General features: G+C 39.7%; 1 protein-coding gene across 2 annotated transcripts in view; it reads left to right on the top strand.

Annotated features, from left to right (window-relative positions):
- Positions 1 to 17,532, top strand: part of Plcb1 (phospholipase C beta 1) — a 701,254-nt gene that overhangs the window by 518,879 nt on the left and 164,843 nt on the right. For both annotated transcript variants that reach the window (XM_028884530.2, XM_028884531.2), the window contains exon 11: positions 17,371 to 17,528. In XM_028884530.2, coding sequence (XP_028740363.1) covers positions 17,371 to 17,528 — 158 coding nt within the window. The remainder of the gene's footprint in view (positions 1 to 17,370; positions 17,529 to 17,532) is intronic.

Here is a 17,532-nt window from a genome sequence, read left to right on the forward strand (position 1 = left end):
CTCTCCAGCTGGAAGCCATTCTGTGTGTATTTGTGAAGTTGTTTCATCCCTTTTCACATCTCCTGTTGTTTTCAAGTCTCCTAGACTGTCCCTGCGTCTGATGTTTTCTAACTGATGGGATTTTGTGTAATAGGAGTGAGAGTATAGTGAATTTATAGCCATTTCCAGAGGGAATACGGCTCAGAGTTCTTAGTGTGCAGAGAGCCTTGTTCCATCCCCAGCATCACAAAAACAGGAAAAATAAAAGAAAAAAAGAAAAAAGCCATTGACAACTCCACCCACTTCTCTCTGTTGTATTCATCTTTAAGGGCTCTGAGACCACTCAATGACTGCAGTGAGACAAATTGCTTTTCATTCAAGGTGAAACAGAGCTCTAGACAAACAAACAGCTATTAACTAAATGATGATTTAATAGTAAATATAATAAAGTAAGAGGAAACAAAACTCTGTCTCCTACATTGATCCTAAACTGAGCATTGGCAAGGTTTTTGGTAAACCATCAAAAAGAAAAAGGGGTGAATTTTTGTTTTTGTTTTTTTTTTCTCTAATCACAACCTTTAAAATATTCTTGGAGAAAATTAGCAACTAGTTTAAAAAAGAAAAGAAAAGCTTTGTGAAAACCACATTACTTTCCCAGTTTTGTAATCCTGGTGTTTGTAAGACAGCTGAAGTCTGGGGTGTTACCTGATGTCTGTGGGAGGTAGATAAGCCTCATACCTTCCAGGTTGTGTGGGCATGCTCGTGGGCCTGATGTGGACTTGTTCAGTTGGTGCTGCAGGCTGGACTCACAGTGATACACATTAGGACTAGAGATTCAAGTACTGAGTATCTAAGAAAATTCTGGGCTGCAGAAAGGTGACAAGTCAGAGGTCATTTCTCTAGACTTCCTTAGTATACCCTTTAGACTTACTTAGTATATCCTTGGTACTTCCTTAGGTATATATCCTTTGCTCCAATCTCAAGTACATATTTGTTGTTTCTACACTAAGTGAAAAACAATAGTGGGCAAAGATAGTAACATAACCTTGAGACAGCCAGAATGGGCTATCTCAGGGTACTCTACACAGTCCAGAACCTTCTAGTCAGTATTGTAGCATATGAGTTCTACAGTGAATTGCACTGCAATTTAAATGCTTTTCAGATTTGCACAGCTTGCACACTGATTTGTGACCTGCTTTGTTTTCTCTGGTATTATCTACTAAGATTAATTGTTTGGCTCATCCTAAACCTTATGCTGGTCACTCATTGCCACCCAGCAAATCAGTCCAATGCAGTGGCATAAAGTAAATGCTCACATGATGTCAGGAATTTGAACAGTGAAAGAGGTCACAGTACATCTGTGTCCTGGGATGTCTTAGATTTCTCCTGAGAATAGAATGGGGATATGAGAGATGACTTCGTTTCTATGATGGAACCTTCTGTTACCATCTCCTACATGTCTGCCAGTTCAACCATAAATGACTCAGTTAATGCTATGAACCTGTTCCCTAAAAGAGAATCACTTATAGCTTGGGCTTTCCAATATTATGACAACTCAGGGAAGGCGGCCTTCTTACATGCACTCTGGACTGCCGAAACAAATACCCCAGAAATCAGGAGGAAGTTTAACTATCTATTGCAACTTAGCTTCTAGAACTTAGTGAGATTCATTTTTTTCTGTACTTATTGGAAAAGTAACAATTCTACCCAGGTCTAAAGAGAGGGGACATGGTCAAGCTCTCAATGAGAGAACCTGAAAGGATTCTCAGTCCTGTTTGAAAACCACTGTGGGTCTCATAAGTTTAAGAAAACAGCATCTAAGAGTGCAGAGTGAGACAGAGCTTTGTGACTTCAAGATCAGCCTGGTCTATACAGCAAGTTCCAGGACAACTAGGGCTACACAGAGAAACTCTGTCTCAAAAATGAAAAGAAAGAAAGGAAGAAAAAGAAGAAAAGAAAACTGTCTGCTCTACCACCTTCCTTGGATTTAGCTCCTTAAGGATACAAAAAAAAAAAAAAAATCAAATTGCACCATTCACCCATGTCTATCAGCCTTTAGAAAAGATTTTTCCAGTTTTAGTGGGTTTTAAACTTTATTTGGTATATTTGGTTTGGTACCACTGACCTATTTAGAAGCTTGTTGAAAAATTTGGGCCCTTCTCAGACTATAAATATATGAAATAAAAAATATCTAGCATGAAAAAGAAAATAAAGTTCACTGACATTTTAATGAGTACTAAAATAATTTGTACTAAAATAACACATTTATTTTTACTAACAAATTTTAAATGCATTAGGCACTATGGAATAAATTGGAAAATATCTGTGATTTTTATTAGTGACAAAGCCACAGATCTTTCTAGTGCAACTGTGACCTGTGACCTCTGACTTGTGACCTCCCTTTACAACTGGAAAGAATGTCACAATTTGGGGTAGCTGCTTTTTAAAAAAAAAAAAAAAAAAAAAAAAAACAGGTTCCAGGAAGTAAGTCAAATGCCAAGTTAAAAATCCAGATTTTCTTTTCCTGGGTGTGGTGGCTCACACCTTTAATCTTAGCACTTAGGAGACAGAGGCAAACAGAACTCTGTTGAGTTCCAGGCCAGCCTGCTCTATGTACTGAGTTCCAGGTCAGCCAGAGCTAGTGAGACCCAGTCTCAAAAAAAGAAGAGGAGGAGGAGAAAATATGGATTTTTTTTTAAAGATTTTAATCCATGGAGTTGTAACTTGAAAAGACCCCGCTTACAGTGGAGTCTTGTTTTTATCACATACTAATGACAAGATTTTTTTTTTTTAAGTGTCTAAATTTTGTACATGCAGAATTCTCTTTCCATCCTGGAAGCTGCAATAGCGAATACCATGGTGCTAGTCCTTTGATGTACAAAAACTTCCAGCACTTGTACTTACAGTCATCACTCCCCACTTGTCTGCAATAGCACAGCGATTAGGCATCAAGTATGCATTCCTGCTTTTCACCACACCGGAATGTGTCCCCGTTTATCTGTCTGCATCGTATGCGGATGTGTGGTTTTCCTTTTAAATTCTGTTCCTTCACCTGCCACAATCCACCTTTCTCCCTCTAATGCTCAGTTGCCTCAGTTTACCCCTTTATGAAGCTTGATGACAGAAACTGTTGATCTTTGGAAATGCCTTCCCTTGAATGCCTGCAGGCTCACCCTGTTCTCTATCGAGACTCCTGCCCCCTCATCCTCCATCCTGCCTCTACCTACACCACCCACCATGAGCCCTGGTCCCTTTTAACAACAATGTGAACCCTGTGCTATGAGATATTATTTCCAAACTATTTCAGTGACGAGTTCTAGATAAATCTAGAAAAGAAAATTTTTGTTTTTTTATTTTTAGGACATGGTTCACAAAGGTATTTCTACTTTCATCTTCCACCTTAAAATTTTAATTCCACAGCTGTGTCCATTAGTAATTTTAGTATGTATCAAATTATATGTAATTACTAACAACCCAAATAATATGTCATTTCTGATGATATATTGTGTTACATTGTGATATCACAATAACAGTTATTGGAAAATTATTCAGTACTGTGTTTTGAAACACAAACATTACTAAACACAAAGAATATAGTTCAAAATTCCCTTGATGTTTTCTTTTTATAAATTGCACTTCAGCAATGATTTTTCACACAAATTCATTTCTTGGCAATCACTAACATCCTCTTCCCTCAGCATAACTCTGTTCCCTGATCACAGAGGAGTCAGGCTCCATTACGCCAGGCTGGTTCACAGGTTTTTAAAAAGTCTGAAAACAGAACTTTTTTTGTGTAGCTACACTATTCTTGGGTGTGTACCTGAAGAAATCCAATTCAGCACACAAGAGAAGTTTCTGGACATCCATGTGTGTTGGGGTACTTTCCAATAGCCAGGATGTGGACCTAGCCTCACTAAAGCAAACAGTATATAAATACAGTGGAGTACTATTTGACTGTGAAGAAGAACAGAGTGTTTGTCATTTTTTAGGAAAATTAATGGAACTAGAGATCACCATGAGTCATACAGAATCCACACTCTAAAAATGCTCACCTGAAGACAGAGGAGACACTGTTCTAGGAACTGAAAGGGGACCAGTAGGAAGGAGGAGAAAGAGGACAATAGAGGGGGAGTAAATGGGACAAATAAGATCAAAGTACATGACAGGCGTGCATGAAAATTTCATAAGGAAGCCCATAATTGTGTACAGTTAGTGTACATTAATAAAAACCAGGTAGAGTATTTGTGTGCTAATGGCTAACAGTTCTCAGAAGGTGCAATGTTTAGCTGCTAGGAAATAGAAGGTCTCACCTTTTCCCTGTTCTACTAGACATGCAACCGAGGGCATCTCAAAGCAGGCAAACGCTCTAGCCCTGAGTGACATCCCCAACCTTCTGACTATTTACTGAAAAAAGAGTTCAAGCCAGCATCCTCACATTTCTGTATCTAATTTACATGATTTCTGATTATTCCATCTCGTTATTTGATTTCTAGTATTGTACAAGTTTCCAGAAACAGATTTTTTTTTAAACTGTGAGTTCTGCTAACTGCTGTTGTGATCCTGAGTATTCTAATTGTTGTTTTTCTTGCCCTGTCTTTTGAGCTGTTATTGTGCCATGGTCTGCACTACACAGATTTGAATTAAATCAAATAAATTCTCACCATATTACATTTTCCCAGTTCAAGTCAAAGTATTCTCTTTCCTGTGGGGGAATTGAGGAGAATACCATATAATCAGGAGGGGAGAGAAGGAAGAAAGGAAAGAAGGAAGGAAAGGAAAGAGGGAAGGAAGGAAGGAACGAAGGAAGGAAGGAAGGACTTCCTATAAACATTCAAGGTTTTTGCTTGAAAAGTCCTTTTTTGATTTATGGATCAAAACATGCTTTTACTTCATATGCTAGTAGTAAGGATGATGCTTTAATTACATACAAAATGAATATAATATTCCTATTACCCAGAGAGCTTTGAATAAATATCTCTGTAATAAATTCAAACTCCCCAAATCATTTAAATATACTCTAATGTGTGTGTGTGTGTGTTTGTGTATGTGTGTTTGTGTGTGTGTAACCTAAGCCTAATGCAGAATCCAATTAAATTTATGACTAAGAAATAAGTTAGATTATAAACGTGGATTGCAGGCCCCTCGCCTATATGCTGTTTTGCATTTTTCCAGGTGTATAACTGTGCATCATGCCCATTTCTGAAACAAATAGAAACTACAGAAATCGTATTTCACAGGAGTGTGTAGCAGCCTAGGGAGGGTTCTGTTCACATGAGCCTAAGAAATGCTGGACTTAAGCAGAGGACGGCATCAAAGGGGATGTGTTCTGACAGGAGGAGGTAAGACTGAGTGACCCGATGATCACCGGTCCTGGCCACCCTGTCTCCACTCTGCTCTTCTTGGAGCATTTTCAGAACTTGTATTTCTGAGGCACTCCACTCTCAACCCAAACAAGAAGAATTTCAAAACCTGGATTATTTTCTTTGGATCCCTTCCAAGGGACTGTAAAAAATAAATACATACAGCCCGGGGAATGCCTCTGCTTGGAAGTCTCTGCCCTACGTCTCCTCTACCCCCATTACTGCCCCTCATTAAATATGAAGATAGACCCAAAAGGAAAAATATGTTAGATCAATAAAATGCATGCATGGGACGAGCTGGTTATTAATGACAGCGGTCACTTTTGAGCGTTTCAGGCTGCCTTGGCAGTGTACCTGGAGTGACTATGTTTTAAGTTATTGTTTCTCTCTAGGAAATCTGTCCCAGTGGCTCAAAGAGGAAAAAGAAAGTAAAAGCCTCTTCTCCCCAGGCAGAATGCTATGTAGTCGTTTCTACAGGCACCATAGCTGGCTCATAAAATTTCCCAGTCTCCAAAAATCTGAAAGATAACGGTTCTATATAAAGGCAGCTATGTTGTATATCATTGCCTAATTAACATCCTTATCCCATTTAGAACAAAATGCAAGATTGGAGATTTAATGTTGAAAAATATTAGAATTAGTTACCCCAATAATCTGATTAATTAAATTATCTCATTGAAGATTTCAGATAATTATTCTCTTCTCCTATATCCTTTCTTGGCTGTAGAAAAGGCCTAGCTGTTCCTTATGGACCAAGCATTATTCACCAAAGCTGAGTACCACCCACTTCCTTCTTTACCTCTCTCCCATTCACTAGACTGCAGCATATGCAAGCTTTTATAATTTGTGTTTAATTTAAATTACACCCAGGCCTAAGAAAATCAAGTGGTGCAATAAACTTAGGAAATAAATAAGCCTCACTTGAATTTACCTTTAAATGACCCTCTCACATTGGCTTCTTTATACAATGAAGATAAATGAAAAGAGCAAGAGTTCCTGTGGACAAACATGATTGGATACATATCATCTAAGTGACCTGAAGAATGAGGAATGTATACCTAGTGCAGCAAAACATCAGCTGCTGAGGCTTGGCTCAATCAGGAATCTATGAGCCATCAGGTACTCAGCTACCCCCCACCTTTTGGGTCTCTTATGAGTTCAGGTTGACTGTACACCCTAAGTAAGCATGGGCTTCCTATGACCGATATCCATACTTACCTCTGTGAAAGTCCCTGATTTATGACTCTTTATAAGAGTGAAGAGTGTAGAGGTCCCCTAAACCACTCATTCAGCCCACCGACTAGTCTTTCCACTATTCTTATCATGTATTGTCAGAATTACACCATACAGCAGAGGACACACTGACCACCTTCATGGTCATGACAGCATGAGAAGATACTAGATTTATTTTCCAGGGCTGGTAGGAGACTATTGGAACCAAATATAATGTTTTATTGGCAAGGAGAAATAGAAGGAAGAGAAAGAAAATATAGGGTTGCTGATACATCTGTCAACAATAAGGCTTAGGGCTGAAATTGATTTTCTTAGGCGAGGGAATGACTTTGTATCTTCCATACTCTCTAAGTTAGTACCTTTAATATCACTGGAATCTATAATCAAGTGAGTTTTGTGTTTTCAGTGGGACAACAGTGAATTCAAAGCATTCTTGGTAACCTGGATTGCTCTCATAGGTACAGCTGTGAGGTCATATGCCCTGAAAGAATGTCACAGAATTGAAAGTTAGCAAAAAATAGTGTCCATCTCCATGTATTGAAGGTGACAGTGTTCACAGAAGGAGAACAGCAAGTTGACAGGTGCATCACATTCTGAAAGCATGTCACTTTGAAGGGAAACATCAAAACAATGATAAGCATAAAGGTGGACAGCTCCTTGCCAGGCTTTAAAACATGAGAAATTCCTGAGAAGGTTGTATTAGTAGCGAAACTGTTAATTTTCAGTGTCTGGTCTTTTCTCTCCCTGGATGCCTTAGTAATCAGAGTCAACACTCGGGTGATTGTAGCCAGTGCAGCCACAAAAGACGACAGCAAGCGAGGCACCGTTATAAATCTATCCGGGATGGAACTGCAGCTTGGAGTTTGGTCACAAACTTAGAGTGAATTGCATAGAGTGTTCTTGGCCAGGCCGAGATGATATCAAGTAGTAGTTTTGGAAATACCAAGGTGTAGCACGATTCTTAGAAGGTCTTATTAACAAAAACAAACCTGGAGCCAGGTATTCGGGTGAATGCTGGAAGATCAGAGAAGCAGAACAAACCACAGCCAACTCACCTCACCAATTCCTCAGCTGATCCTGTTTCCTCTGACTGGAAGCTTCTGAGTCCTCATCCAGAATGAATCTTAGCTGAACTGTGCTGCCCAAAAGCCTAAAAGCTTAACCAACCAAAAGCTTCTAGTTTCTGGTCTTCATGCCTTATATACCTTTCTGCTTTCTGCCATCACTCCCTGGGATTAAAGGCATGAGTCACCATGATTGGCTGTATCCTTGAACATACAGAGATCTAGGTAGATCTCAGCCTCTGGAATGCTAGAATTAAAGGCATGTGCTACCACTGCTTATCCTCTATGTTTAATATTGTGGCAGTTCTGTTCTCTGACTCCAGATAAGTTAATTAGCATGCACAATATTTTGGGGAACACAATACCACCACATTTCCCCTTTTTTCTCTAAAATTAAAAAAAGCTTATAACTAATACAAGAAAAACTATATCCAATAAGTATATATAGTCAAGGATTACATTAATGATGTCTAGTCCATTAACATTTGACAGATTCAGATGAAAAACTCCATTATATATATTAACAATGTCCAGTCCAGTAACATTTGATAAACTCAGACAAAAAATTTTCATTACATATCCTATGTAAAACAAGTAGTCCTTTTTAAAAGTAGATTCAATAATCTTCGTTTTTATCTTATCATATCCATGTTCTTTTTCTTTTCATAATAGATTCAATAATCTACATTTTGTCATTTTTATACCTCCCCTTTTTCTTTTTAGAGTAGATACAGTGATCTATCCATTTAGCCTATTATTTCTTTATCTTTTTTCTCAGAGTAGAGTCAATGATCTACCTCATATCTATATTCTCTTTTTTCTTTTTCTTTTTTTTTTAAACAAAACCTCTGAATCTAATCTCCTTGTTCAGCTTTTTTTCCTGACCATTAACAATTAGCAACTAGTAACCAACCATCATAAACAATGACAATTATCCATTAGCCACTGAATGACCAAAAAACTACCCACCCCACCTCTTGGGAATGTGGGTGTTGTTTTCTTAAAATTACTTCCTGCTTTCTGGGGGTGAAGACATCTTTAGGGGAATCCTAAAAAGAAAATTTTTGAGTTAATTGTCAGGTCCTGTATCATTTGTCCAGTCGCTGCATAGTGGGAAAGTGCAGGGCTTGTTTCAAGTCCTTGTTCAAGTAGCCTGTCAGGCTGGATCATCTCAGCTAGCCATCTCAAAATTGTCCCGAGTAGTTTGTAGTCCAAAGTCTATCTTTTGGTGGTGTTAATCAGCTTAATGGCTTTATCATAGTCCATGTAGAATCATCGTTGTAGGGTCCCATCATCCTTTTGAAGATTTCAAAGTTGTTGTTACACATGATCATGGTTCCCTGTAGACGTTATTGTTTTTTTTTTTCTCTCTCTCTTTTTTGTGTCTCCTCTGTGGTTTGGAGCAATCACAGTCTGATAAATGTCTGTCTCTCAGAACCATGAATGTTCTTTCCTAGAAGAGAATATCTTCACAGCAATTTCTCCCCACAATTTGTCTTGCCAAACTTTTCCAAACTGACCTTTGCCAATGCTTTCTTGTAACAGGATGGTCCTGACAATTCTCTGAACAAACAGTAGTAAACCCTTTGTCCCAGGAAGCAGCATCACTGCAGTAACCAACATGATGAGAAGGAGCCAGCAACACGGAGCAGCAGCCGCTGCCTGCATGGTTCCACAGCCACTGTTTATGTCCAGGTCCCGGGCCGAAACTTCTCCTTAGCAAGCCTCCTAGGCTGGCCTCAAACTCGGGATCCTCCTACCTCTGCCTCCTTCAGTAAATCCTACCGGCATGTGCCACCACAACTGACTGAGGGTAGCTTGGGTCTGACTTGGGGCCTGCAAGGCCACAGGCAAGCAGGTTTTTCATGAATTCGTACCATGAATGTTGGGTGCAAGATGTAGCATGATTCTTAGAAGGTCTTATTAACAAAAACAAACCTGGAGCCAGGTATTGGGGTGAATGCTGGAAGATCAGAGATGCAGAACAAACCACAGCCACCTCACCTCACCAATTCCTCAGTTGATCCTGTTTCCTCTGACTGGAGCTTCTGAGTCCTCATCCAGAATGAATCTTAGCTGAACTGTGCTGCTCAAAAGCCTAAAAGCTTAACCAACCAAAAGCTTCTAGTTTCTGGTCTTCATGCCTTATATACCTTTCTGCTTTCTGCCATCACTCCCTGGGATTAAAGGCGTGAGTCACCGTGCTTGGCTGTATCCTTGAACATACAGAGATCCAGGTAGATCTGAGCCTCTGGAATGCTAGAATTAAAGGCATGTGCTACCACTGCATATCCTCTATGTTTAATATTGTGGCAGTTCTGTTCTCTGACTCCAGATAAGTTAATTAGCATGCACAATATTTCGGGGAAGACAATACCACCATACCAAGGGTTGAATGACTCAGGACACATCACTAGTCCTTAGCCCCAGTCATATGGAAATATAGTGGAATGATGTGGTATATGAAGAAAAATAAACTATTTCAGGGATGAAAGTAAAGTAAGACTTTAGGGAGGAAAAGAGAAGAATGAAAATTATAGCACATCCAAGAAATACAATAGGAATTCCAAGAAATGGGAAGATTGGGGATATGGATTTTTCTCAAAATATGCTTTCTTTGAGACACTTCCATTTCTTATAAAAATGTTCATTTTAAGAATGAGCAAGAAATTTACTTTGGGGGTGATTTTGCAGGTTGTAGGTGCTGGATGCTAAACACAGTTTTTAATGTTTTCAGATTATTTTTCATCTCCTTCTAGTTGTTCTTTGAATGACCAATGTATTTATTCACAGAAATGTTTCTAAAAGTGCTTTGAATAATTTACAACAGAGCACTCCAGTTTTCCTAAGTTACTATCAACATAAAATAATGTCTCTGCTTTTGAAGGAAACAAGAAAACAGTTTATTGTGAGTGAGATATGAGTAAGCCTGCCTCAGGAACAGAGACCCGGGCTATCCAAAGGGGTATGTTCCACTACAGAAGAGGTTGTAAGATGTTTTGAGGTCACCAAACAAATGGAAAGCATTAATAGGCACATGTACTAATTTCAAGGGCAATGATGGAAGCCTAATGGAGCAGGATGCAGTAAGGGAGTGATCTCTGTCATGGGTCCAAATGTCATCTCATGCAATTCTTTGCATTCAGTTTGGTGAAGGTCAGGAGGTCTGGAGATACTGGTATTAACTTGTCACAGCTTGTGAGGTCTGATAAAGAAGGGAAGGTAACTAAAACCAGTTCTAGGACTCTTAGGAAGCTGTCTTCAAGGAGGGAGATGAAGAAGAGGAAGAAGAGAGAAAATATTTGCAGGGATATTTTCCATGTCAGGGTGGAGGGTGGGGATGAGATAACTTTTATAACAAAAGAGTGAGAAAGCCCAGAGTGCCCCAGAGAGCATGCCCAGGTTTGCCAGCTGAGATAAAAATAAAAAGGGAATGTTACACGTCAGAAAAGTAGGCGGGCTTAACAGAAAGTATTATTGACGATGTAGATAGAAGTCGAACACTATGTCATGGGGCTGGTATCATTAGTAACACATCTTTCACAACTGTCTTAAGTTTCCTGTTGCTTTGATAAACACTCTGGCAAAAGCAACTTAAAGGAACAAAAATTTATTCTACATCACAGATCAAGGGCACAGTTAATCGTGGTAGGGAAACTGAGTGGCAGAACTTGAAGCAATTGGTCACAGGGCAACCACAATCAGGCCAAGGGGGATGGGTTCAGAGTTTATCCCAGGACCCAGCCTGGTGTAGATGTAATTCTAAACAGTTTTATTAAATAAGAAACACAGAGCCAAATAAAAAGTTAAAAGCCCAGAGATCGAGCAGCAGCCAAGAGCTAAGACCACCTTATCTTACCTCTTGCTGTCGTCCTTCCCCTGAGAGAGAGACCTTCTCCTGTGTCCTGGCCCTTTATTGCCTTTCTGTTCTGCCTTCTCATTGGTTCTAAACCCAACCACATGACCTCCTCATCACTGCCTGTCTATACAGACCTCCAGGTCTCTATGGTTGGTACTGGGATTAAAGGTGTGTGTCACCATACTGGCTATGTCCTTGAACACACAGAGATTTTTGTCTGCCACGTGATTGGATTAAGGGCGTGTGCTACCACTACCAGAATTCTGCTTAATGGCTTGCTGTTAGCTCTGATCCCCAGGCAACTTTATTAACATACAAATAAAATCACATTTCAGCACAAATAAAATATCACCGTAGCCTGGGGATGATGATGTATTAGTCAAGATTCTCTATCATAACAGCACTTAATACTTATATGAGTATAAGTATATATATATATATATATATATAAATGACTTACAGGCTGTGGTCCAGCTAACCCAACAATAGCTTCCTATGACAGAATGTCCAAGAATCCGTAGTTGTTCAGTCTACGAGTCTGGATATGTCATCAGCTGGTCTTCAGTATATGTCTGAATCCCAAAGAAGTAGACTCTAATGCCAGTGAAGGAATGAACTTGCTAGAAAGGGCAGGAAGAAGCAGGCCAAAAAAAAAAAAAAAGAGAGAGAGAGAGAGCTTCTCTCTTCCATGTCTTTATATAGGCTTCTAGTAAAAGGTGTGGCTCAGATTAGAGGTGGATCTTCCTACCTCAAAAGATCTGGATTAAAGATGTGTCTTCTGCCTCAAAGATCCAGATTAGAAGTGCATCTTCCCACTTCAAATGATTCAATTAAGAAAAAAAAAAAAGTCCCTCACAGGTATGTCCAGTCATTTTGGGGTTTTAATTAATTCCAGATGTAGTCAGGTTGACAACCAAGAATAGCCATCACAGATGCTATGTGCAGTAGATGGGTCTTCTCACCTCAATTAACAAAATGAAGGTAATTCCACACATGCATGCCCAGAGGTCCATCTCCCAGGTGATTTTAGAATCTATAAAGCTGGCAATTAACACTAGCCATCACAATAACAGCACATGTACAGCCCTGCCCTGTTCTTTCATACCAGTGCTGTTTTGTGCAGGAACAAACCTTTTGATGAATTAATCTTATGATTATTTCAATTCTTTATTTCCCGTAGTTCAGAAGTTTAGGGATAACAACAGTGTTAATTTGCACTCCTCCCCTTCCCTTGTTCTTTATGCAGCAGAGACAGACGACAGGGACAGTTTTGCAGGGACAATAAACTTTGAGGCAATCATAAATGGATTATCCAGCGTCAGGATTTTCCAGGTTGTTCTGTCAGCCATTTTTTTTTTTTTGTCTTTGCAAATACATTTGTGTGTCTAAATGCCCTAATTTTTCTAGTAAAGAAAAGTGATTATGCAAATGTACTTAATCAGCCTTTCAGTGCCTTTGCTGGAGCTGTGTAGCACCGTGAAGAGTGTCCTCCTTTTGTTATGCTGATGGTCGGGTATCATGCCACGCATATAAAATAAAATTAAGCCAGTTGGCCTAATCCCATTTCCTTCCCCCGTGTGTTTCCACAAGGCAGATGTTGTCCATTTCAAAGTCATTTCGACAGTTTTTATCAACAACCGGTCTTTCAATTGGCTGTAAAAGGAAGATCCAAAAGGACAAAGGAGAGAAAATATGCCTGTACTCCCAATGCTAAGGAGGGTGAGGCAGGAGGGATTTTTAATTTGATGCTAGCCTAGACTACGGGTGAGACGATGACTTAAAATAATTAAATAATAAATGAATAAATAAGCCAGGTGTGGTGGCATATGCCTTTAATCCCAGCACGCAGGAGGCAGAGACAGGTAGATCTCTGTGAGTTCGAGGCCAGTCTGGTCCACAAAGCAAGTTTCAGGAAAGCTAGAGCTGTTACACAGAGAAACCCTGTCTCAAAAAACAAAAAAAAAAATAAATAAATAGATAAAAATAATAAATGAATGAATGAATAAATAAATAAATTAATTAATCACACCAGTTTTTGATCAAAGAAACTTTTGACATGGAAATAAAAGTCTTCAATTTGTAGGTTTGGAAAAAGACTTGTTTCAAAATGTATTTGTTATTAATCTTTTAAAAACATTTCTATCAAGAAATTAGTGACTACCTAGACTAAAGAGATAGTTCGATGGCCAAGAGTATTTATTTCTTGTAGAGGAACCAGGTTCAGGTCCCAGCACATACATGACAACTCATAATATACTACCTTAACTCTAGTTCCAGGGGATTCAATACCATCTTCTAACCTCTTCAGGTTCCCCACCTGTGGTATCATGCATATATGTCCACATTAAATGAATGAATAAATAAATATTTTTAATTAGTGACTTTCCTTAACTTCTTAAGGGAAAAAGAAGCCATTCTGCCCTCAGACCTCTCATGTGTCTTCATTATCATAATTTCATAAGTTTGCAACAAAGGTCTCACTCTGGATTCCTGTCATGAGAACCCTTCCTCAGAAACATAGACATACATCCAAAATTATTGAATCACAATCAGTTCACAAGCTACATCAGTTTTGCTGGTTGCAATTTGCCGAGTTGCCTTAACTTCCTATGATGGCTGGACATTGGCCACCAGGCACTCCTTTTATTCCAGTCTTGACTAATGATATTAACTCTCAGGTCACATACTACCCATCACACAGCAAGTCTCTCTGTACGTGTATATATGGAGATTACAGAATGGCCACAAGAAGCTGAAGAGGGCTCAGTAGAGTTCAAGGAGTTCAAAGGATCTTATTAAGAGGCCGAAGCAGGAGGCTGATACAGATGCAAAGAGGGTTTATGTGGGAGTTAGTTAGCAAACCCTGTTGGCAGTATGCTGGAGGTGCTGATATAAAGAGTCAAGCATAGGGTCAGAGGGAACCCAGGTTAGTCAAGCTGCTCAGGTGAGATGGTAGGATCATGGAAGCCATGATGATAAATTACAAGGCCCAGTCCATGTGACTGAATGGACACATGGCAAGTCAAATGGGCTACCTCAACCATGGAGACTGAGCCAAGCTGAAGCCCCTGAGATAGTTGCGTATCCTCTGCCAGTTTGTTCCTGGAGCATACACCAAGTCAGATCAGCAGGGTCTGTACGCAAAATATTCTATCCTGCCAGCCAGTTCCCAAATAACCACACAGAGACTTATTATTAATTATAAATGTTTGGCCAATAGCTTAGGCTTGTTTCTAACTGGCTCTTATAACTTAAACTAATCCATTTCTATTAATTTACTTGCTGCCACATGGCTCATAGCTTGTTACCTCATTTTGTCCATTTCCTGCTTCCTCTGAGCCTGTCTGGTGACTCTGCCCATATTCATCCCAGAGAGTTCTCTCCCTGTCCACAAGTCTCGCCTAACCCTTTCCTGCCCAACTATTGGCCATTTAGCTGTTTATTAAACCAATGAAAGCAACACATCTTCACAGTTTACAAAAAGATTGTTCCACAACAAGGGTCATTGTCATCATGGTGTTAAGTGCCCTCCTTTTTATGAAGCCCAAGCCTTGTATTCTTTCTCAGTCTGGTGTGTTCAGTAGATTCTGGTGTCTGGTTTTACTGATACTATTTTGATACACACAATATGGGTCCCAAATTCATGTTAATAAATTCATAGGATAATACCCTTTTCACAGTTAAGAATAAGCTATGTATCATGCTCTGTTTCATGGGTGGTGTTGGACATACAGTGGTATTCACATGCCAATCAAGATACAGAGGCATTCTGTTCCTGCATCTATACTCAAACTGGAGTCAAAGGTTGTCTGTAAACTGGAGTCTCCCAGGACAAGACACAAACTGAAGCCACCATTTTACCCAATATGGAGTTAACATAAAATGGAGAACAGTCTAATCTCACCAGTTCCCCCTCAGGTCCTCAATCCAGGTGATTTTTGTTAAAAGAATTCAGATAAGACACTCAGATAACAATGCAGAAGATAAGTGGAGCTTATTAAAAGGTAAAGGACAAAAGACAGAAGGAAGCACTCTCCATATGGAAGGCAGTAGTCTGACAATCTCCACTTTTTAGATATACTTTGTATTGCCTTTTAAAGTCTCTGGAAGAAACAGCTTTCCTCAGGGTTGTTTTCTGTCCAGGTGATTGACATGGCTACTTGGGTTCATTCTGAAAGGAGGGACTAGGTATGTCTTTCTTCTTTACTAGAAAGCCTCTAAACACATAGTAATCTTAGGATATTTTGGGCAATTCAGAAAGTTTTATCTCCACTCAGGATCAGAGATATGACTAAGAATTCATTCTTTTGACCAAAAGAGGTAGGGGGTGAAGAGGGCATCACATACTAGAGCAGATTTAAAATAACTAAAGAAAGAAAAAACAGAAAACAAACCTATACAAATAGCCATATTTTAGTAGGAGTAAATAGCCCTCCCTCAAAGGCCTTCACAAAGCCTGCTACCCCCTCCACCTCCTTTTGCCTGACCTAGTTATCATTTAATATGGTATTTTAAAGTGTTGAGGGGAAATTGGGATGCTTTCTCCTTCTTTCACATGGTGTTTCAAATTCTGAGGGGCAGTCATCATACTTGCCCCTTCCTCAGAATCATTGTGCTTAACCTGGGAGGTTGGGCCCAAAACTAATTATGAGGATGTTGGTGGTGCCTGCTCAATCCTAACTAGCTACACAGCAGCTTCGCTAGGTTACTTCAGCTGTGCTCACAAATACCAATTTTATAAAGTTTTCCTGTTATTCGTTGTGTTGCTTGTGCTGTTGATGTTGACTACACACAATCATTGGTACTTCCTATGTTTCTTCTAAGACCTTCATAGTTTTAGTTCTCACATTTAGGACTTGATCAATTTTGCATTAATTTATTCTATGTGTTGTGAAATAGGGATCCAGCTCTCTCTCTCTCTCTCTCTCTCTCTCTCTCTCTCTCTCTCTCTCTCTCTCTCTCTCTTTCTCTCCCTCTCCCTTTTTGTCATGTGGCTGTCCTACTGCCCCAGGTCACTTCATTGAACATACTAAATTTTCTGTACTGAGTTGTATTGGCTACATTGTTGGAAGTCAGTGTACCACAAACTGAAGGTTTAGTTCTAAACCTTTGTTTCTATTGCTTTTACCTGTGTATTCTTCCTATAATGGTGTCATACTGTCTTGATTGCTATAACTTGTAAATTCTAAAACAGGAAAGTGTGATTTTTTCTTTTACACTTTGTTTATATTTTTCAAGATTGCTTTGGCTAATTAAGCCCCCACCCCCACCCCTGTATTGCCATGTGGTATTTGGGTCAGAATGTCAACTTCTGCAGCCAAATTTCTGTTGGATTTAATATGAATGAAAACTGTACACCAGTTCGGGGAGTTCTGCTGTGTTCACTTACTAAGTATCTTCCGTGAACAGAACTGTGGTTTTCTATGATTCCCCGTGGAAACTGGGGTGACTCAACTGCTCTGTGACCCTTTCATTATCTGGAGTGGACTGTTTCTTATAAAATAGTTATACCAGACAGTTAATTTTTTTTCAAGATTAACTGTTGACTGCAAAGGCCTGTAGTTGACTCCCAGTAAGCAGATAATCAGTATGTGTCATTGTTACTATTACAACACCTTTCCCCTCCCCTCCTCTCCTCTTCCTTCTCTCCTCCCCTCCCCCCTTCTCCCCCTTCTCTCCTCTGCTTCCTTTCTTCCCCCTCCCCCCCTCTCCTTGCCCCCTCCCCTCTGTTCCTCTGCTCCCCTCCTCTCCTCTCCTCCCAGCCCACCACTAGGGAGTTCTGATGCTCCAGCACTTTGTTTGCCAAAAGAGCTTTTGATGAAGCTCCTACCCCATACTTCCCTTGACTCAAGAGATTCTGGGATTTATTTTGCAGCTGGCCAGTTGGCTGGGAACTCCTCTGTAGAGATGTATCGCCAGGTGCTTCTGTCTGGATGTCGCTGTGTGGAGCTGGACTGCTGGAAGGGAAGGACTGCAGAGGAAGAGCCTGTCATCACCCATGGATTCACCATGACAACAGAAATATCCTTCAAGGTAG

The sequence above is a fragment of the Peromyscus leucopus genome, chromosome 4 (assembly GCF_004664715.2).
Source record: "Peromyscus leucopus breed LL Stock chromosome 4, UCI_PerLeu_2.1, whole genome shotgun sequence".
Taxonomy (NCBI): domain Eukaryota; kingdom Metazoa; phylum Chordata; class Mammalia; order Rodentia; family Cricetidae; genus Peromyscus; species Peromyscus leucopus.